Source organism: Schistocerca americana, chromosome 7, assembly GCF_021461395.2.
Source record: "Schistocerca americana isolate TAMUIC-IGC-003095 chromosome 7, iqSchAmer2.1, whole genome shotgun sequence".
NCBI lineage: Eukaryota > Metazoa > Arthropoda > Insecta > Orthoptera > Acrididae > Schistocerca > Schistocerca americana.
In genome coordinates this window covers 467,769,806-467,792,011 of record NC_060125.1, presented here as the reverse complement: position 1 = coordinate 467,792,011, position 22,206 = coordinate 467,769,806, and the positions used below count along the sequence as shown (strand labels likewise).

The 22,206-nt window shown below is 41.1% G+C and overlaps 1 protein-coding gene across 2 annotated transcripts in view; it reads left to right on the top strand.

Moving 5' to 3' along the window:
* The window catches only part of LOC124622494, a 151,994-nt gene that overhangs the window by 38,717 nt on the left and 91,071 nt on the right, over nt 1-22,206 (top strand). For both annotated transcript variants that reach the window (XR_006980636.1, XM_047148207.1), the window contains exon 4: nt 4,855-5,101. Coding sequence is in view for 1 of the 2 variants with exons in the window: in XM_047148207.1 (XP_047004163.1) it covers nt 4,855-5,101 (247 nt within the window). In the remaining variant the exon portion in view is untranslated. The remainder of the gene's footprint in view (nt 1-4,854; nt 5,102-22,206) is intronic.

The window sequence follows — 22,206 nt, the reverse complement described above, 5'->3', positions numbered from 1 at the left end:
AGGTGAGAGTAACCTGCCGCGAACACGCAGACGCCACTTTGATTAACAGCAGTGGTGAGAGCCTGCCAACACGATATTAGGAGGTATCCCATGAGTTTTGGCTCATCAGTGTACAACATGAGACTTTCCTGTAGACAACAGCATTGTCAGCAAACAACTTCATTGTGTTGATAATGATGTGTGATTAATCATTTACGTCTCTTGAGAAAATTACAGCATCTGTTATGCATCCTTGGGTCACACTCAATGTTGTTATTGTTTCTGTGGAACATTTGCCATCCAGTATAATGTTCTGGGTTCTATTAGTCAGCTGTTCATTTAACCAATCACATGTCTGTAAATGTACTCCATATAATCCTGTATTGTCTGGGTTGACAGTGTGGTACAATGTAAATTCCCTTTCAAAAATATAAGTATAAAGCAGACTTGTTTTTCACACCAGGGTTTTCTTCTTCTTCTTCTTCTTCTTCTTCTTCTTCTTCTTCCACATATATATATAAACAAAGATTCTGTAAGTTACCAAACGAAAGCGTTGGTATGTTGATAGAAACAATAACACACACACAAATTTCAAGCTTTCGCAACCCACGGTTGCTTCATCAGGAAAGAGGGAAGGAGAGGGAAAGACGAAAGGATGTGGTTTTAAGGGAGAGGGTAAGGAGTCATTCCAGTCCCGGAAGCGGAAAGACTTACCTTGGGGGGAAAAAGGGACAGGTATACACTCGCGCACACACACACATATCCATCCGCACATAACAAACACAAGCAGACATATGTAAAGGCAAAGAGTTTGGGTAGAGATTTCAGTCGAGGTGATATGGATATATGTGTGTGGGGGGGGGGGGGGGGGGCGCGAGTGAGTGTATACCTGTCCCTTTTCCCCCCCAAGGTAAGTCTTTTCGCTCCCAGGATTGGAATGACTCCTTACCCTCTCTCTTAAAACCCACATCCTTTCGTCTTTCCCTCCCCTTCCCTCTTCCCTGAAGCTTGAAATTTGTGTGTGTGTTTGTGTTTCTATCAACGTACCAATGCTTTCGTTTGGTAAGTTACAGGATCTTTGTTTTTAGATATATTTTTTCCCACGTGGAATGTTTCCCTCTGAGTACATGCTGATTTTTCAAGAAAAAGCTTGTTGTCCTCTGGGCATTTCATAATGTTTCACCTTAGTATATGACCTGGATTTGTGCAAAACACAGGTATCAGAAATAATGGTCTACAGTTTTCTGCTGGAGCTGGTCCTTTGTCCTTTTTGCAGACGGGAGTGACCTACGCTCTTTACTAGTCGTGTGAAACTATTCACTGGACAGCAGATTGTTGTCAAATGCAACTACAAAAGAGTCTAATCCTGCTGCAGCCTATTCAAAGTAAAATCTGATTAGAATTCATCAGGATGTAGTGCCTTGTTTACTTTGAATAGCCTTGTTTTTTCAGTGCTAGAGGGTGCTTATATCAGTGTCTTACTTATGAATCTGTGTAACAATCAAACATAGGTACAGTGGTGTCCCTGTGGTGAATAAATTAATAAAACCAGGATTTAATATTTTTGCTTTGTGCGTGCTGCCTTCAGTTTCAGCATCGGATGGATTGATAAGATACTAGCTGAGAGGTTTCAGGCTGTTAATAGACAGTGCATGTGGCTAAGAACCTCCTAGGATTTTCTGATAGATCTTTCACTAGTACTTGACTGAAAGTTAGTGTAGGTTTCACGCATAGCCCTTCTTATAGGTGCATGTGTTTCTATTAAGTTTTCTCTGAGTCTTGGACTCAATTCCTCTATTTCTTTTTCTCTTTGAAAGAACTAGGTAGATATGGATTGTGGTCACTGAAAGGAATAGCTGATGTTCACGCGCAACTGGATGCTAGATTGATCACTATCGACCATCTTCGTTATGGACACTTTAGTTTGCAGCTATTGTGGAGTGGTAGGGCCGACACCTGTTACAAAGACCTACAGATCTTGGCAACTACGCTTGTTTGCTAATATGGTCAGCAGAGAACCGTGGTCTGGAACCAAGGAGTCATCCTGTAGTGACTGGCAGGTTGTCGCCAGGCTGGAGCTCTCTCACGAGCGAGGCTATCTGTTGGTTTTGGCAGAGAGGTCAACACCATACATGTAATGAGTAGTGTTGAAGCCTTGCCTCTTGCTCACTGATAATGAGACAGAACCATTAGGGCATGCCTCTCCTGCTTGTGCAACAGTCTCCTTTGCTGAGGTCTGGGAACCAACAGACGGGAAAGAAGGCGCTATTAGTTGTAGTCAGTTTCAGTGCTAGGCATGTAATGGTGTCTCTAAGGGAAATAATATCAAGGGAGGAAAGCTAACCAAATGTGCACTGGATGTTTATCCCAGTAAGAATTACCTACCAGTTGGAGGCCATACTGGAAGCAATTTACAGCATTGATTTCTGTCAGCTGCAGATCACCCTGTTGGCACCAACAATTTCTGTCACATAGGTCCTGAGACTGGATAGTGACTGTCTGAAAATATTTAATCTCAACTGCTTGTGTTTGCAGCAAAGTCTCAGGACTTCTCTCTCTACTAGAAGGCAGTTGCCACATCATACTAGGAACTGAGGGTTGATTGAAACCTCGTGTAGAGAGTAGGAAATTTCTGATAACACATGGAATGTATATCGAAAAGGTAGGAAAAGATGACACATTGAGTAGAGTTGCAGATAACCACAACTAAAAGACATCTGCACATTAGCATTCGACCAGCTCCACCATCAGAAAAGGAGACACCCATCCATTCACACAAGCAAGCACACGTCACACACACGTCTACTATCTCCAGCAGCTCAGACCAGAATGCAACTGTCACATGCAACAGAACCAGCAATCTGGAGGGAGGCAGGGAAGGGAAGGGAAAGCAGAGTACGGGTGGTGTGAGAGAGGAGCGCTGTCTGGCGGAGTGTGCAGGGGCTAGACTGCAAGCAGGTACAGGATCAGGAAGCTGTGGAGCAGGAAGGTGGGGGAGTGGAAAAGGAGAGAAGCTGGGAAGGGGAAAGACAGGCAGGCTTGTTGGCAGAGAAACTATTGAATGGAGGGCACTGGGCCAGTTGGTTACCATGGGTCGAGCTGGGATAATTTTGGGAGAGTTGAATGTGTTGCTAGGATAACCCCCATCTGCACAGTTCAGAAAAGCTGATAGTGAATGGAATGGGATGATATAAATGCTTGGGTAGGAAGCAGCTATTGATATCAAGCATGTTATGTTCAGCTGCATGTTGTGCCACGGGTTGATCCACTTCACTCTTGGCCACAGTTTGGCAGTGACCATTCATGCTGGTGCACAATTGAGTGGTAGTCATACCAGTATAAAAAGCTGTGCAATGATTGCAGCAGAGCTGGCATATGTCACGGCTGCTTTCACAGGTGGCCCAGCTTCTGATGAGGTAGGATAAGCCTGTGACAGTACTGGAATAGGAAGTGCTTGGTAGGTGGATTGGGTAAGTCTTGCACCTGAGTCTTCCACAGGGATATGATCCCTGTGGCAACAGGTTGGGCTTAGGAGTGGCGTGGGGATGGAGTAGGATGTTGTGGATGTTTGATGGGTGACGGAACACCACTTTGGGAGAGGTAGGAAGGATCTTGCGTAGGATACATCAGTTCAGGGCACGATCATAGGTATTCAAAGCCCTGATGAAGGACGTGATTCATTTGTTCCAGTCCATGGTGGTAATGGGTGATGAAGAGGAAAGTCCTTTGTAATTGGTGCTTGGGGTGGTGGGAAGATTGGGCATGTGAGGGGGAAATGGCACAAGATATCTGTTTGCGGATTAGGTCTGGGGGATAATGTCTGTCTATGAAGGCCTTGGTGAGACACTCAGCGTTCTGGGCAAGAGAGATCTTATCACTGCAGCCATAAAGTTTTAATTATCAACTCAAAAAATAATGTTATCAAGTTATTTTTGTGTTTGTTTGCAGGTACATGTCTGCAGACCTGCTACATAATGAAATCTCTACATCACAGTGCCATAAAATGCCACTGGAGGAGCCAAAACAGTGATGCAGCCCCTTGGTAGAGTGAAATTGGTCTGCGCCTTTTTGTTTTGTCTATAGCAGAATGTTACATACTGGGACAAAGAAATTTCAGTGTGTACCAGGAATGCAGCAATTATCTTCAAACAAACAAAAAATTAATGATATGGCACTATTTTTTGCAGATGGTAATTAAAACTTTGACTATCCCTCATGTTTTAGACCTCCTAGCTACGAACAGACCTAGTCATTTTGAGTGTGTCACCAATGAGAGAAAGGATAGCAACCATGATACTATCATAGGAACAATGGTTGCCAAAGGCAAAAGGTCATCAAGAAAGCTAGGAGAGTATTTGTGTTTGGTTGAGCTAGACAGGAACTTACTAACAACCTATTTAAAAGTCAAACTGAGATCATTTATTCTGGCTAAGGCAAACAGAGAGCAGTTCTGGTTCAACCTGTGGCCTAAATAAATACTTACCAATTAGTAAAAACTGGTGAATCCACCTTGGTTTAGTGATACTATTTAGAGAATGTTGCAAAAACGGGCGCTACTACACTCACGCTACAAAAGAAGAGACTGCATTTTTATATGACTTGCTTTTGTGGCCAACCTGTGGCACAGTCTTTCGGTGATCACAGGCATGTTAACATTAACATCACAGTCTATTTGGACTACAAACTGTTGGACTATCCTGTAGTTGTGCCCATATCACTTAATTGAGGTGGCCTAGTTCTAAAAAAGAAATTTGTAATTTGAGTTTTGTTTTCAAAAATTGCTTCATTTTCATGCATGCTTTTCACATGTCTTAACACACATCAGTAAAACAAATAATTTACAGTAAGATAATAAATTATAAAACTTGTTTTCAGCAACACCTACGTGTATCTCACGTGTTTTATGTGACATTGAACGCACAGTGGCACGTATTCCACCTGAAGTATGTGAGAAAGATGTTACTCATGGTCATGGTGATGCCAGAATCAGACATGTAGTGCAAGCTCCCCCACCAGAACTACTGGAAGAACTGAGAAGAAATGTGGAGCATATGGAGCATAGGTCACGTCAGTTGCATTCAACTTGCGAAGCCTTACGCAAAGATCGCGACCAGCTTAGACAGTAAGTACTAAAACTGAGATGCTAATGTCTGTACTAAAACTTGATGCGAATGTCATGTTGAAGTGTTGAGTCTGTCCATGAGACTTGCATGGATAGCTCAATTGAAAGAGCACTGCCCACAGAAGGAAAGGTTTGGTTATCTTCCCAACACCTTGTTGTGGCTTTCTACACATTTTTAAAGGCTTAAAGCCTATGTAGTATCATCCCACTGTTGTTGTTGAAGTGGGATTAATAAATCGTGAAAAGTTGTAAACTTTCACCTTGCTGATGGATGATGTCTTCGACAAACTACTTTGGAAACATTGGTATTCAGAATTTGAAAGACCACTCTTGTAGCACTCTATTACATTGCAGCATGTGAGATTATGACCCATATGCATCTGATCATAATGATACCCAGAAATGTCAGGGCCGATTGGTGAGTGACATATTTAAGGATATAAGTGAGTGTTACTAACTGAGTCTAATAATGAAAGAATAAACAAACAAATTATTTAAGCATATAATGTAACTGGATGGATAAAAAATCTACTTACCAAACAGCGGGAGCAGAAAAAACCACACACACACACACACACACACACACACACACACACACACACACACAGGTTTAACTTACACAAGCTTTCAGAGCCAGTAGCTCCTTCATACAGCAGAAGAGTTGGAGAGAAAAGAAAAGGGGTGAAGGAAAAGCACTGGAGAGGTCTAGGGAAGGGATACAGTTTGGAAAAGTCGCCCAGAACCCTGGGTCAGAGGAGACTTACTGGACAGGATGAGAAGGAAAGACTGATTATTGGGGACTGCATTGGACGAGGTCTGAAAGCCTGAGAGCTTAAAGTTGAAAGACAGGGTAATATGCAAGACAGAGATCACTACTAAAATATCATGCACAAGGTAATAAGAGTGAAAAACTAAGTTCATTGTATGTAACAGAGTTGGGAGGGAGGACGACAAAAAATAGACGGGGCAGAAAATGAAAGATATAGAAAACTAAAATTGAGTGAAGAAAGGGGTAGTTACCGTGAGAAAATGCTGAGACAGAATGAATTAACATAAATTAAAGCCACTTGGGTGGCAAGACCAGAGGACATTTTGTAGTGCTAGTTTCTACCCGCGGAGTTCTGAGAAACTGGTGTCTGAGGGAAGAATCCAGATGGCACATGTGGTGAAACAGGCAGCGAGGTCACGACTGCCTTGTAGAGCATGCTCTGCAACAGGATATTGTATGTTGCCAGTATAAACCCGTCGCCTATTCCCATTCATTCTGACTGATAACTGCGTAGTAGTTATTCTGATGGAAAAGGCTGAACAGTATTTACATAACAGCGGGTATATGACGTGTCATTTCACAGATGGCTCTCCCTTTGATAGTATGTTATGCTAGTGACAGGGCAGGTATAGGTGGTGATAGGATGGTGCATAGGGCAAGTCTTGCAGCAGGGGCGGTCACAGGGGTAGGATTCATAGGGTAGGGAGATGGGTGCAGGACAGCATAGGGTCTCACAAGGATAGTGCAGAGATTGGGAGGGTGATGAAAAGAAAAGCTGCTCTAGAAGTGGTGGGCAAAATCTCAGACAGAATTGATCTCCTTTCAGAGCATGATTTAAGGAAGTCAGGGCCTTGTCGAAGTAGTTGATTAATACACTACTGGCCATTAAAATTGCTACACCAAGAAGAAATGTAGATGATAAACGGGTATTCATTGGACAAATATATTATACTAGAACTGACATGTGATTACATTTTCACACAATTTGGATGCATAGATCCTGAGAAATCAGTACCCAGAACAACCACCTCTGGCCGTAATAACGGCCTTGGTACGCCTAGGCATTGAGTCAAACAGAGCTTGAATAGCGTGCACAGGTACAGCTGACCATGCAGCTTCAACACGATACCACAGTTCATCAAGAGTAGTGACTGGCGTATTGTGATGAGCCAGTTGCTCGGTCACCATTGACCAGACGTTTTCAGTTGGTGAGAGCTCTGGAGAATGTGCTGGCCAGGGCAGCAGTCAAACATTTTCTGTATCCAGAAAGGCCCGTACAGGACTTGCAACATGTGGTCATGCATTATCCTGCTGAAAAGTAGGGTTTCACAGGGATCAAATGAAGGGTAGAGCCACGGGTTGTAACACATCTGAAATGTAATGTCCTCTGTTCAAAGTGCCGTCAATGCGAACAAGAGATGTCCGAGACGTGTAACCAATGGCACACTATACCATCACGCCGGGTGATACTCCAGTATGGCGATGATGAATACACGCTTCCAATGTACGCCATTGCAGGCACTCCTGCCTGTGATGCATCGTCAAGGGTAACCACAGCCATGGTCTCCGAGCTTATAGTCCATGCTGCTGCAAACGTCATCAAACTGTTCGTGCAGATGGTTGTTGTCTTGCAAACGTCCCCATCTGTTGACTCAGGAATCGAGACGTGGTTGCACGATCCGTTACAGCCATGCGGATAAGATGCCTGTCATCTCGACTGCTAGTGATACGAGGCCATTGGGATCCAGCACGGCGTTCCGTATTCCCCTCCTGAACCCACCGATTCCATATTCTGCTAACAGTCATTGGATCTCGACCAACGCGAGCACCAATGTCGCGATACGATAAACCGCAGTCGCGATAGGCTACAATCCGACCTTTATCAAAGTCGGAAACATGATGGTACGCATTTCTCCTCCTTGCAGGAGGCATCACAACAATGTTTCACCAGGCAACGCTGGTCAACTGCTGTTTGTGTATGAGAAATCAGTTGGAAACTTTCCTCATGTCAGCACGTTGTTGGTGTTGCCACCGGCACCAACCCTGTGTGAATGCTCTGAAAAGCTAATCATTTGCATATCACAGCATCTTCTTCCTGTCAGTTAGATTTCACGTCTGTAGCCCGTCATCTTCGTGGTGTAGAAATTTTAATGGCCAGTAGTGTACATTTAAGACCAGGATAATACAGAGTGACAAGTGGTGTGCTCCGAAGTTGTTTTTAATAGGCATCAGTAGTACCAGGATTGGATGTGATGGCATGGGAAATTAGCTATTGGACTAGGATGGTGGGGTAATTACAACCAGTGAAGGCTGAGGTAAGAATAGTGGTGTATTGCCTTAAAGAGTCTGCATCCAAACAAATATGCTTGCTGCAGAGGGACAAGCAGGTTTCAAGAAACAGAATCTGGGACCTTAGTTTTGATAGTGCAAAAGCATGTTTTTGGGAAGAACAGGTGTAATATGTGATGCGATTCATTATGGCCATATGAAGTAAAGGCAGTTTTAAGAGGTAGAGGTTGGAAAAGGATAGGAAACCAGAAGAAAGGCAAGGAAAAAATTCGGAAAAATCAAGAACAGACAACTGTTAGCAAGAGGCAATGAGTGGACGAGGATTTCTCACCAGAAGAGTGGTCTACCATATAAAGAGAGAGAGAGAGAGAGAGAGAGAGAGAGAGAGAGATTGGAAAAGGAAAACATCGATAGGCAAAGTCATGAAATGAGACAGCCTTTGTAAAAACCAGGCAAACAGAAAGAGGCAGTCATAGGAGGAAATGTAAAATACTTTGCTTGGGGAATAAAGTAATGTAGGATACGGCAGTAAAAGTCGATCAGAGCAGTTTGGAGAAAAACAAACACACAGAAACGTGAAAGAATTGCTTATAAACAACGTAAGTGAAGGGTGAGAAAGAAAATAGGTGTCAAATTTACAAATAAATTGGCGGGATGTGAGGTAACGGGCGAGTTGTGGCGCCCTGAAAATATTCTAAGTTCAGAGTTGGCGGCCACCGCTCGGGAAGGCGCGGCTCGTTAGCAAGCGCGTGATGCCACGCAATCGCCAGACCACGTGGTCCATCAAGCACATAGCTGGGAATTCCATTGTGACGCTGTGTCAATGAAGGAGACACGCCGAGAATGCCAAAGATGGCGGACATAGAGAAACCATCATGGCAGACATTTCACAGTTCGTATAGAAATTAATAGTAACCAGATGAATCATGATACCTCAAAAAGAAACATGTGCATTACCATTATTTTCACAACATTTCTGATGGTGTAATCAGATTTTCAATATCTTTATTAGTTTAAAGTTCAGCATCTGACAGTAAATTATACAAGTAACACCTAGCAATGAATTTCTAAAATCTAAACGCTTCATCCGATTTCATTGGTCGACGTGTCTTTAGAAAGCTATTAGTGTAAACCTAAATTGGTATAAATTACAGGCATGTAACTTGAATAGTACATGAGTTATTGGAGGTCAAAGTGGCTGATTACTATCAATGGCGTCAGGCCATAAGTACTCCACAGTTACACGAAAAAACGGTAGCAGCCTGCTTATAAATATATTTATTCATCTATGTCTTTGTTTATATCTGATATATACTATTCATTAAGGAATTGATTAAATATTTACTGTGTTTTAGAAAGCACAGAGACATTAGGCTACTGGCCTACCTTTTGTTCTATTCCTTTGATATATGTTTATTTAATTTGTTTATGTATCTAATAATGCGTGTTAGAGCGTGTTTATGGTCCAGCCGTAGAAATATTTATTTAATTTCAAGTAGTTAAATGTAAATCCAGTATTTCGTATGTGCTTAAATATGTTTGTGAGTGTACATTGTCTTGGAGACATGGATGGAGCGCTCTAGCCAATCATAGCACTCGTTTAATGGTGAGACTGTATGGAATTGGGGGAAAAGAATTGTTTCCGGAGAGGACACGAGGTAGTTCTGACAGTGGGGCTGTTCTGGACGGTATGGCACAGGACATGGGAAGTGCTGGACGCGACGGATGCAGAGTTTGTGGAAAGACTTGGACAGTGGAGCCGTTTGCGCGTGGTTGTGGAGGATAGAAATATTTCGGAGTGCCGACCTGTGCTGTTGTGTGATTTCCATGGCTTCTGCAGTGAAGTCGCAGTATGCATTCAGAAGGGAATATATTGCGAGCTGTGTTGTTGTTCATAACTAATTACATGAAGTAGAAATCTATTGTTTTCCTGTTGTTCAACTTATACAGTATAACCTCATTAGCGTGAACTCGTATAAGACGAACTTGCAGTTAACATGACAAAAATATTGGTCCCACCAGGAATACATTAGTTCTTATGGTATGTTTTATCGGTTAACACGATTTTCAGTTAAGGTGAATTACGAATTCTGTTTCAGTTCCTAGCGTAATTAAATTTCACCTTAACACAAACTTCTGACCTTACAGTATTCTAAAGTGTAATTTTTTTTCCAAAATCAACATAGGAAATGTAGCTACAAAGCTAATTATACTTACTGTTGACTTGTTTTTAACATATTGTAGGTCGGTAGCCGCAATTATCACCTCAGCAATCAGCGTATGCTGTACATTGTAAGACATTCCATAATGTGTGCAGCAGCATTTAGGAATGTACTGTGCCAGATTTGACAGGTGTTCTGTTAGTCGTAGCCGTATCAAGTTGGAATGCTGAATAAAAACTACAGTTACAGCTGGTACCATAGCACTTGGAAATGGCAAAGAGGAAACGGACAGCTCTAAATGTACAGTTAAAGCTTAAGATTCTAGATGAAGTGGACCATGGTACCAAGAAAACAGCAATTGCAGAGCAGTTTGCAGTACCTAAATCTACTTTATTCCATTAGAACTACTGATGGCCTTGGGAGAGCCAGTCATGACAAAACTCTACCATCTGGTGAGCAAGATGTATGAGACAGGCGAAATACCCACAGACTTCAAGAAGAATATAATTATTCCAATCCCAAAGAAAGCAGGTGTTGACAGATGTGAAAATTACCGAGCTATCAGTTTAATAAGTCACAGCTGCAAAATACTAACGCGAATTCTTTACAGACGAATGGAAATACTGGTAGAAGCGGACCTCGGGGAAGATCAGTTTGGATTCTGTAGAAATGTTGGAACACGTGAGGCAATACTAACCTTACGACTTATCTTAGAAGAAAGATTAAGAAAAGGCAAACCTACGTTTCTGGCATTTGTAGACTTAGAGAAAGCTTTTGACAACGTTAACTGGAATACTCTCTTTCAAATTCTGAAGGTGGCAGGGGTAAAATACAGGGAGCGAAAGGCTATTTACAATTTTTACAGAAGCCAGGTGGCAGTTATAAGAGTCGAGGGGCATGAAAGGGAAGCAGTGGTTGGGAAAGGAGTGAGACAGGGTTGTAGCCTCTCCCCAATGTTATTCAATCTGTATATTGAGCAAGCAGTAAAGGAAACAAAAGAAAAATTCGGAGTAGGTATTAAAATTCATGGAGAAGAAGTAAAAACTTTGAGGTTCGCCGATGACATTGTAATTCCGTCAGAGACAGCAAAGGACTTGGAAGAGCAGTTGAACGGAATGGACAGTGTCTTGAAAGGAGGATATAAGATGAACATCAACAAAAGCAAAACGAGGATAATGGAATGTAGTCAAATTAAATCGGGTGATGCTGAGGGGATTAGATTAGGAAATGAGACACTTAAAGTAGTAAAGGAGTTTTGCTATTTAGGGAGTAAAATAACTGATGATGGTCGAAGTAGAGAGGATATAAAATGTAGACTGGCAATGGCAAGGAAATCGTTTCTGAAGAAGAGAAATTTGTTGGCATCGAGTAAGTGTCAGGAAGTCGTTTCTGAAAGTATTTGTATGGAGTGTAGCCATGTATGGAAGTGAAACATGGACGATAACTAGTTTGGACAAGAAGAGAATAGAAGCTTTCGAAATGTGGTGCTACAGAAGAATGCTGAAGATGAGGTGGGTAGATCACGTAACTAATAAGGAGGTGTTGAATAGGATTGGGGAGAAGAGAAGTTTGTGGCACAACTTGACTAGAAGACGGGATCGGTTGGTAGGACATGTTTTGAGGCATCAAGGGATCACAAATTTAGCATTGGAGGGTAGCGTGGAGTGTAAAAATCGTAGAGGGAGACCAAGGGATCAATACACTAAGCAGATTCAGAAGGATGTAGGTTGCAGTAGGTACTGGGAGATGAAGAAGCTTGCACAGGATAGAGTAGCATGGAGAGCTGCATCAAACCAGTCTCAGGACTGAAGACCACAACAACAACAACAACAACAAATCTACTTTATCTACGATTATTAAGAATCGAGAAAAAATTATTAATGCTGCGGCATCGGGGCATCAGATTCTGGAGACAAATCTAAACGACATCATACCACCAAGTATGAAGACATTGAGACGTTACTGCTAGAACGGTTCAATGATATTCGTGCACCTAACATACCTTTAACTAGCCCTGTGATTCAGTCAAAAGCAAATTATATTGGTAAAGATATGGGCATCAAAGACTTCCATTGTTCTGCTGGTTGGTTGTATCGGTTCCAAAACAGACATTCAATTTCATCTATACAAATTTGTGGTGAAGCAAATAAAGTTGATGACGAAAGTGCGAACAGCTGGTTACATGAATTCGACCGAGTGAGGGAAAAGTATGCCTCGTGTGATGCGTTTAATGTGGATGAAACTGGATTCTTCTACAATCTTTTTCCAAATCACACCCTGGGGATAAAAGGTGATAAGTGTCACGGTGGAGCATGAAGCAAACAACGTGTGACTGTCGTACTGTGCTGTAATGCTGACGGCAGTGAGAAGTTTCGTCCCTGAGTTATCGGTAAATGTGAGAAACCAAATTGTTTTAAAAACATAAATATGGACACGACCTTGCATCTACTCTCACCACAAGAAACCTTGGATCGATGGCACATCATTTTGCAAGTGGCTTCTTCGTCTCAACAGTTGAATGGTTGCTCAAAATAGACATGTTCTTCTTACATTCGACAGATGTACTGCCCATAATGTTCATGATCTGAACCTATCCAACATAAAGGTTCAGTTTTTTCCACCCAACGCCACAAGCCGCCTTCAGCCTTTGGACCAAGGCATAATCTCTCTCATAAAGAGAGCTTATTGTAAGCGACTTGTAAGAGCTGCAATTCGTGCTGCTGAAAACAATAGTGCAATGCCAAATTGGAATCTGCTTGACGCAATAAAAGCCATCGCAGCAGCCTGGAACTCAGTATCACCACATCATATAGGGAAGTGCTTTAACAAAGCCTGGAGACATAGCAACACTGATGATGTCCACGAGTTAGATGATGTCACTTCACCTGATGAATGCACAGTTCTGCAGGATGTTGCGAACCTTGATATTACTTTTGAAGAATTCATTAGTGTAGACGACGATGTTGCCGTATGTGCTTCTGTGGAATCGGATGTGCCAGAAGCTGTGAATGAGGTGCAAGAAGGGCCATCAGAAAAAAGTGAAGAGGAAGAGAGTACAGATACCATTCCACCTACCCATCAGGAGATTTTTACTAGAGCCTTAGACTGTTTAGAATGGTTCGCTTCAACATCCGACGTCACTGCTGGGTTTACGGATGCTATCATTACAGTTGGTTGTGAAATTACAAAATATTATCATTCCCATGAACATCAGCGAACCGTGACCGAATTTTTTCTAAGAAAGTAACGTACATAATTTGTGAGTACTTGGATTTTACAATCACTTTATAGTGTTATAAGTCTACAATAACATGATTAATTTTTTAACTTGAACTCCTGATTTTTCGGTCCCTTCGGATTCGTGTTAACGAAGTTTTACTGTATTTCATTTAATTGTAGGACCATCGACACCAATAATTGTTTTGCCAAAATATACCGCTTTCTCAAAAGTACTTCTACTATCGTACTCATCATTTAAAGTCGTTAAGATAGTACCTGCAGATTTTATTTAATTGCAGTATTTCATTTATAAATTTATATGTTACTTTCATAATTCGCAATTGCCAAGTGATGGAAACCTTCGACCATTCGATTAATGTGTGCGTTCTTACTGTATACTGTAGACTCAGCAGAATTTGACCTGTAATGTGGCAACTACGTATCCCAGCCCCTAGACAATGAAACCAGCCAAAATTTTTAATATTTCAATGTTGAGTCGGAGGGTATGTAGCTGAGGGTCACCTGATTACATTCACTTTATTATTTTGAAAGCCCGCAATTCGGGGTTTCTCATCCGGAATTTGTGCCCTGTAAAGTGGTAATTCCTTTGCTCTCTGTTATTCAGCATACTATGCGAAGTGTAAAAAAAAACCTTTGCAAAACCAGTAGAGATTTCTGCAGAGTGAACCTCTCATAAAACACAGTGAGAGATCGTTTTTTTCTTCGCAAGTAGGCTTCTGAAAATAGTGAAATTACACAGTAATTTTCACAACCAACACATGCTATCTATCGATAGAGGTCTTAATCTATCACGTTAAAGGCAATTTGCATGGGAGCTCAGTGTCTAAAGAAGTTGAGTGCAGGGAACAGTAGCGGTTAGTGCGGTTAACGGACAGTGGTATCAGAGACGGTTGGAATACGCGGTAACCGGCGGCAGCTACAATTACATCAGGTGACTTCTCCAGTGGCGGACGCAGTCCAGCAGCAGTACAACGGCAGTGTCTCCGAGTACTCCAGGGCAGTCTTCAATGTCGGCTTCCACTACAACAGACGGCATCATATGGCAGAGGGAACCATCTCAGACCAGATAAGTGCCTGTGCAAATAGTGAGACAACGTGTGACTCTGAAGTTCAAGCTCCACTTATAGATCTTGCGAATATAAAACAATCACCTAGTACATGTAATTTTCAAAACGGAAGTGAGCCGGTTAGTCCGAAATCAGAGCGCGAAAGTGTAACTAGTAGGAATTCAGGCAAGGAGAATGAATGTGGGGAAAATATGATGTCTCAGCTATTGCAAATGATCCAGGGAATGGCAAATAATATCAGTGCAGTTTGAACAGAAATGAGTACACTGCGAACAGGTATGGGCACATTGCAAACAGTTACGGATACAGTTCGGACTGATATGGGTACAATGTGAACTGAAATAGGTTCCACTGTGAAAGATGATGTTGAAAAAATTATGGGTAAAATTGAAAAAGCAATTGATGATAAATTAAAATGCGTTCGAGTGGATATGGGGGAAATTACAGTCAAAATTGTAATAGTAAAATCTAAAATCGAATCGGTGAAGAAAGATATTGGGGAGAAAACTGATAAGGTGCTGACAGAACTTGGGACAAGGTAAGCGACTGTATAAAAGCACAAGATGCTCATAAAAGCGATGTAAATTTAGCAATTTGTGACATTGCCAATCGTGTAGATGAGGGGGAGAAAGAAATGGGGAAAATTAAAGATAAGATAGAGTCCAGTATCACTAGTGAAAATGAATTTAAAAAACAAATGCGACAGATAAAAAGTGAATTAAATTTGTTAGCCTCCCAACAGGCCACGACGGTTGTAAATATCCCTTGGGCAAATACCGGATCTGTGAAATGTTGCACAGATGATGGAAGATATCACCCATGAAATTTCTTGGCTGCATGTAGGGACACTTTTGTTCATGGCATGTCGACGAAGCAAAAATAAAATACGTTAAATGGCATTTGGAGGGAGACCCACAGTCTAGGGCAAATGTTAAATGTAGTTCGTGTGAATCATATGAAGAGTTCAAAAAGTGTTTTTTGAATAAATTTTGGAGAGAGGCGAAATAGATGCGGATCCAAAATGAATCTTTAAACGGGCTGTGTTACAGGTACGGTAACGGGATGATGAGAGATTTTTGCAAACGCGAACGTGGCAAGCTTATGCATGTGAAACATCCATTTGGGCTTTTAATGGAAATCACCAAGTTAAAAAGGTGATTACCCGAAGATTTGCAGTGGGATCTTGTCCATAGTCCATGTGATTTCGTGGACGAATTTCTTGAATTTGTAGAAAAATTAGAGAGCGCTTTGAAGTTGAAACCTCAGAGCAAACCCGACAGTAGTTATCAAAATGGGAATCCAGATAATCATCGCCAAAATAATAATCATGAGAGAAATCAAAGGAATTTTCAGGGAGATAGTAGCTGGAATGAGCAGAATGGTTGGAGAACGAACAGGAGTGATGATTTCCGTGAATGGGACCTAAGTACAGAATGCAGATTTGATGGGAGAGATTTCGCGCAAAGTGCAATCGTGTAACAACCGGTCGGGAAACATGTTCGCCACATCTCAGGTCCGGGGATGGCGATCTGAACAGACGATGAAAAGGACTGGAGATAATGGTAATGGTAGAAATGTTGATAGGTTTGGAGAAAGGCAACAAATATGTAATATGGAGTATGTTAAAGACAAAGGCTATATAGGTGGCCCTGTCAGTAAAAGCAGGCGGAAACGAGAGAAGCATAGATTTGTGAGAGATGTAAATAAAAGTAATGGGAATAAATTTGTGGGGAATGATGTAAATTGTAATGAATGAGTGTGTGAATGGTGGTGACTGGAAAGATTCAGTGGTTCGAAAAGAAGTTAAAGAGGAGATGAATTTTGTGAAAGCGGATTGTGTGGAGAGTTCTGAAGAGGTATTAGCAAATAGTAGCAGTTGCTGTCAGGAAGGTGTTGTAGTAGCAAGTGTTTGTGAGTCGGTGAAAAGTGTCGATGTTAGTGAAGGCGGTGTAGCCTTGGTCCCGCCAGCTGCAAGTGAGGGTGATTGTGTTTTGGCGGAAAGCGTCAATGTTACTAAGGGTGACTTAGCATTGGTTTCGCCAGCAGTTGAAGTTAAAAATGTATCGGCGGAGATAGATGATTTCTGTTTAAAGGAACAGAGTAATGGTAATTTATGTAATGATGTAAAAGCTACTGGTATTGATACTTCGGAGGAAGGAATTTACACGTTTCTAGTCATGAATGAAGGCAAAACAAAACTTATTGATGAATGTGTGGATCTAAAATGTTTGTCAGAGTATGAATGTGAGAATGTATGTAAAGTAGGATCGGGGGTTAATCTGGATGAAAAGTGTGTAGAAATGGCAATGTGTGCTGATTTTTGTCCGATCACAGCGGAATGTAGCAAGTCTGGAAGTCCCAAAATTGTACAACAAGGTAGCAGCAATTTGTGTAATATAGTGTCGGAGGCTAAAGTTGTGTACGATTCACGTAAAGTTAATGTGTCGACGGAGGAAAGTAAGATTTCTGAGGCGAATTTATGTAGTTATTTAAATGGTTTATCAGCAGATAAGGTTGCTGAAATGAATATTTATGGTAATGATGGCTTAGGCATCCATGTATTATGTCAGGAAGATAAAGTGTTTAACAGTGAATTAATCTGTAATTTTGTTGAAGCTGCAAGTGTCGATATTTTGGAGGGGGAAAACAGTAAAGTTGTGTATGCTGTGGGTAGTGAATTGGCGAAATGTGTGGAAGAACTAACAGAAAATTTAGAGAGGGCTGAAGTAAATAGTGTGGGTGGGGATGGTTTGTGTAATGATGTTCGTACAAATTTGCATACAAAAGAGGAGTGTGATTCTCGTGCGACCGATTGGCGTTCGTACGGTATAAATGGAAATGTCGTGTGGCTAGGGCCTCCCGTCGGGTAGACTGTTCGCCTGGTGCAGGTCTTTCGATTTGACGCCACTTCAGCGACCTGCGCGTCGATGGGGATGAAATGATGATGATTAGGACAACACAACACCCAGTCCCTGAGCGAAGAAAATTTCCGACCCAGCCGGGAATCGAACCCGGGCCCTTAGTATTGACAGTCTGTCACGCTGACCACTCAGCTACCGGGGCGGACGTTCGTACGGTAAAACATTACGGTCATTGCTGCTGCATATGTGGAAACAAGAGAAGTTTAAAATTGCTAAGGGTATATAGAGAAAGGGCAGAAGTGAAAAGATGTTCTAATCTGTAATTAGTAGTAGTAATTTTGCAGGGATAATTTATATGTCTATTTGGGGATTCGTTAGTAATTTGGTAGTTTATTGTGGCACTGTATGTGTGCAAAAGGGCAAAGTTTAAGCACTGAGGGTGCATGGAGGTCAGTGACCTAGTGGATTTAAGTAAAATATGTATTAATTTATGCTTTGTATAAGAGTGTGGCCAAGAATTTAGTGGTCAATTTGAAGGGTATTAAAATTGTAATTGTGTGTGCACGCAATTTTAGTGCGTGGAGGTAGGAAGGATTGATTGAAGTCAATTAAATAGAACTTGTGGGAATTTGAGCGTATTATGAGTAGTCGTTTGCCTTGTGACTTTGTTCCTACAGGATCGTTTTCCGGTGGAGGGAATCTGTAGCGAGGATCTTGGTTGGTTTTGGGAAGTGGTTTCTTGAGGGGTGTCTTCTTTTGGTTTTTGTTGTAGACAGATTTGTCACGATAAACGGTGGAACTTGGAATTCAGAGGCAGACACGATTTCTGCGAGGCACTTGGTCAAAAGACTGATGTGAGTTGATCATTACTTCGTGCTAAAATCCGTGTGAGCATGTTTAGTGCAACGGAAAAGTTAGTGCAAGAAGGCGCCTTGGCGCTGAGTGTGTGGCATAAAAAGTGCTTCCACAATCGCAAAAAAAAGTGAAAATGCATTTAAATATTTTATTTCTTGTCCAAAAAATTGATTATACATAACTGAAATCCAGGCATTTAATTAATATGCCATTTTGTTCATAATTTGTGTTAGTTTATTACAAAATTCATGATTATTTTTGCATAACTAAAATTCAGGCATTTAATTAATATCCTGTTTCGTTCATAATTTGTTTTAATTTAAGTTATTTCGCAATTCATGCTGCTCCCACACCACTACAAAGATTGGCCTGGTGTTTAATCTTTTAATTCTGTTCTTTGAAATTTGTTTTATATGTACTTGTATGAACTGAAGGGTCTAACTTCTGAACATTCTGGCAAACCAGAATGTTAATAAGTAGAGGTGTGTGATGTAATGGGCGAGTTGTGGCGCCCTGAAAATACTCTATGTTGAGATTTGGCGGCCACCACTCACGCCGCTCGGCAAGGCGCGGCTCGTTAGCAAGTGCGTGATGCCACGCAATGGCCGGACCACGTGGTCCATCGAGCATGTGGCTGGGAATTCCATTGTGACGCTGTGTCGATGAAGGAGGGCGGATGTTATGAAACCATCATGGCAGACATTTCACAGTTTGTATAGAAATTAATATTAACCAGATGAATCGTGATACCTCAAAAATAAACATGTACATTACCATTATTTGCATGACGATTCTGATGGTGTAATCAGATTTTCAATATCTTTATTAGTTTAAAGTTTAGTATCTGACAGTAAATTATACAAGTAACACCTAGCAACGAATTTCCAAAATCTAAACGCTTCATCCGATTTCATTGGTCGACGTGTCTTTAGAATGCTATTAGTGTAAACCTAAATTGGTAAAAATTACAGGCATATAACTTGAATAGTACATGAGTTATTGGAGGTCAAAGTGGCCGATTACTATCGATGATGTCAGGTCTTAAGGACTCCACAGCTACACGAAAAAACGGTAGCAGCCTGCTTATAAATATATTTATTCATCTATGTCTTTGTTTATATCCGATATATACTATTCATTAAGGAATTGGTTAAATATTTACTGTGTTTTAGAAAGCACAGTTGTTTATGTATCTAATAATGTGTTTGAGCGTGTTTATGGTCCAGCAATAGAAATATTTATTTAATTTCAAGTAGTTAAATGTAAATCCAGTATTTCGTATGTGCTTAAATATGTTTGTGAGTGTACATTGTCTTGGAGACATGGATGGAGCGCTCTAGCCAATCATAGCACTCGTTAATGGTGAGACTGTTGAATTGGGGGAAAAGAATTGTTTCCAGAGAGGACACGAGGTAGTTCTGGCAGTGGGGAAGTTCTTGACGGTATGGCACAGGACATTGGGAAGTGCTGGACGCGACGAATGCAGAGTCGGCGGAAAGACTTGGACAGTGGAGCAGTTTGCGCGTGGTCGCGGAGGATAGAAATAATTCAGAGTGCCGACCGGTGCTCTTGTGTGATTTCCATGGCTTCTGCAGTGAAGTCGTACTATGATTCAGAAGTGAATATATTGCGAGCTGTGTTGTTGTTCATACCTAATTACGTGAAGTAGGAATCTATTGTTTCCCTGTTATTCAATTTATATTTTATTTAATTGCAGAACCATCAACACCAATAAGTGTTCTGCTGAAATATACCGCATTCTCAAAAGTACTTCTACTGTTGTACTCGTCATTTAAAGTCATTAAGATAATACCTGAAAATTTTATTTAATTGCAATATTGCATTTATAAATTTATATGTTACTTTCATAATTCGCAATTGCTGGGTGATAGAAACATTCGACCATTCAATTCATGTGTGTATTCGTGTCATATTCTGTATACTCAGCAGTTTTTGGCCTGTAATGCCCTTAGAGAACGAAGCCAGCCAAAACGTTTAATATTTCAACGTTGAGTTGGAGGGTACGTAGCTGAGGGTCACCTCATTACATTCACTTTATTATTTTGAAAGCCCACAAATAGGGGTTTCTCATTCGGGATTTGTGCCTTGCAAAGTGGTAATTCCTTTGCTCTCTGTTATTCAGCATACTATGTGAAGTGTTAAAAACATTTGAAAAACCAGTAGAGATTTCTGTAGAGTGAACCTCTCATAAAACACAGTGTGAGATCTCTCCCCCCCCCCCCCCCCCCCCCCTCTCCTCCTCCTCCTCCTCCTCCTCCTCCTCCGCAATTAGGTTTCTGGAAATAGCGAAATTACGCGATAATTTTCACAACCAACACATGCTAACAATGGGCCTGTCTATGTGCATGGAAATCGGTACTAGAAAAGAAGTAGGGGCAAAGTGTTGAGTACAGATAAACAATCGATCAAAGAGGCAGAAAACAGATGGCAGTTTGCACAAAACAGATGACAACAAAGACTTACAAGAGGCTTACATAAGAAGGAATGATGGTGACATGGACTAATATAAAAATGAAGATAAACAATTTTATGATAATATAATGTAAAAAAAATCTACTCAGCAAGTGGCGGCTCTAGAACACACTCACAAAAAGGTTTAACTTGCACAAGTTTTTGGAGCCAGTGGCTCCTTCTTCCGGTAGAAGAGTTGGATGGGAAGGAAGAGGGGTGAAGGGAAAGCACTGGAGAAGCTGAGGAAAAGGGGCACACTTCAGAAAGGTCATCCAGAACCATGGGTCAGGGGAGACCTACTGTACAGGATGAGAAGGAATGACAGATTATTGGGAACTGCACACTGGACTAGATGTGAAAACCTGAGAGCTTAAAGGTGAAAGACAGGGTAATATTCAAGACAGAGATTACAACTAAAACATCATGCACAAGGTAATATGAGTGAAGAGCTAAGTGCATTGTATCTAACAGAGGTGGGAGGTGAACGGCCGAATAATAGACAGGTCAGAAAATGAAAGATGTAGAAAACTAAATTGGAGTGAAGAAAGGAGTAGTTACTGTGAGGAAATGCTGAGATGGAAGGAATTAACATAATTTATGGCCACGTGGGTTGCGAGAACCGAGGACATATTGTAGGTGTAGTTTCCACCTGCTGAGTTCTGAGAATCTGGTGCCTGGGTGAAGAATTCAGATTGTGCGGGTGGTGAAACCGGCACCGAGATCATGACTGTCCTGTTGTAGAGCATGCTCTGCAACAGGTTATTGTGTGACGCCAGTATATGCCCTCTGCTTTTGCCCATTGATGATGTCAAAAATTGATTATTTTTATTGTTAAATTATTTAAGAAGATAAATAAACCAGTGCCATCACAAGCTGACATTGGGCAACCATTTCCCCAAAATTTAAGTCTTCAGCCTGTTTGGTTAGTGAACAATGAAGTTAATAGTAAAAGCAAGCCATAAAAGTAGGTCATGTGTTCTGAAATGTTTTGTAAATAAAATCAAAGTATTTTATTGTTTAAACTCTAAATTAGTAAAATATGTGATGGGTACCATCACACATTTGAGAATACTTGGAGGACCACATTTCTGCGATTTTATTTAGTATAGTTGATTTTATTGCGTAATATGAATGAAACTGTTGATATAATTAAAGTGGATTTGCTTGGCAGAGTATTGATTGTATAGATGACACTCGAATTACCTGTGCTTCTGGTGTGATGAAAAATGGATATACAAATTTACAATACAGTGTTTTTTATTCTGGTCTGGTGTGAAGTCAAAAAATTATTTGCTCTGATGCTTCAGTTGTTTTGTAGAAATATTATAGCATCTTGAAAACGATAAATGTTATTGACAGAAATAGAGCTATTTGTACATGTTTCTTAATG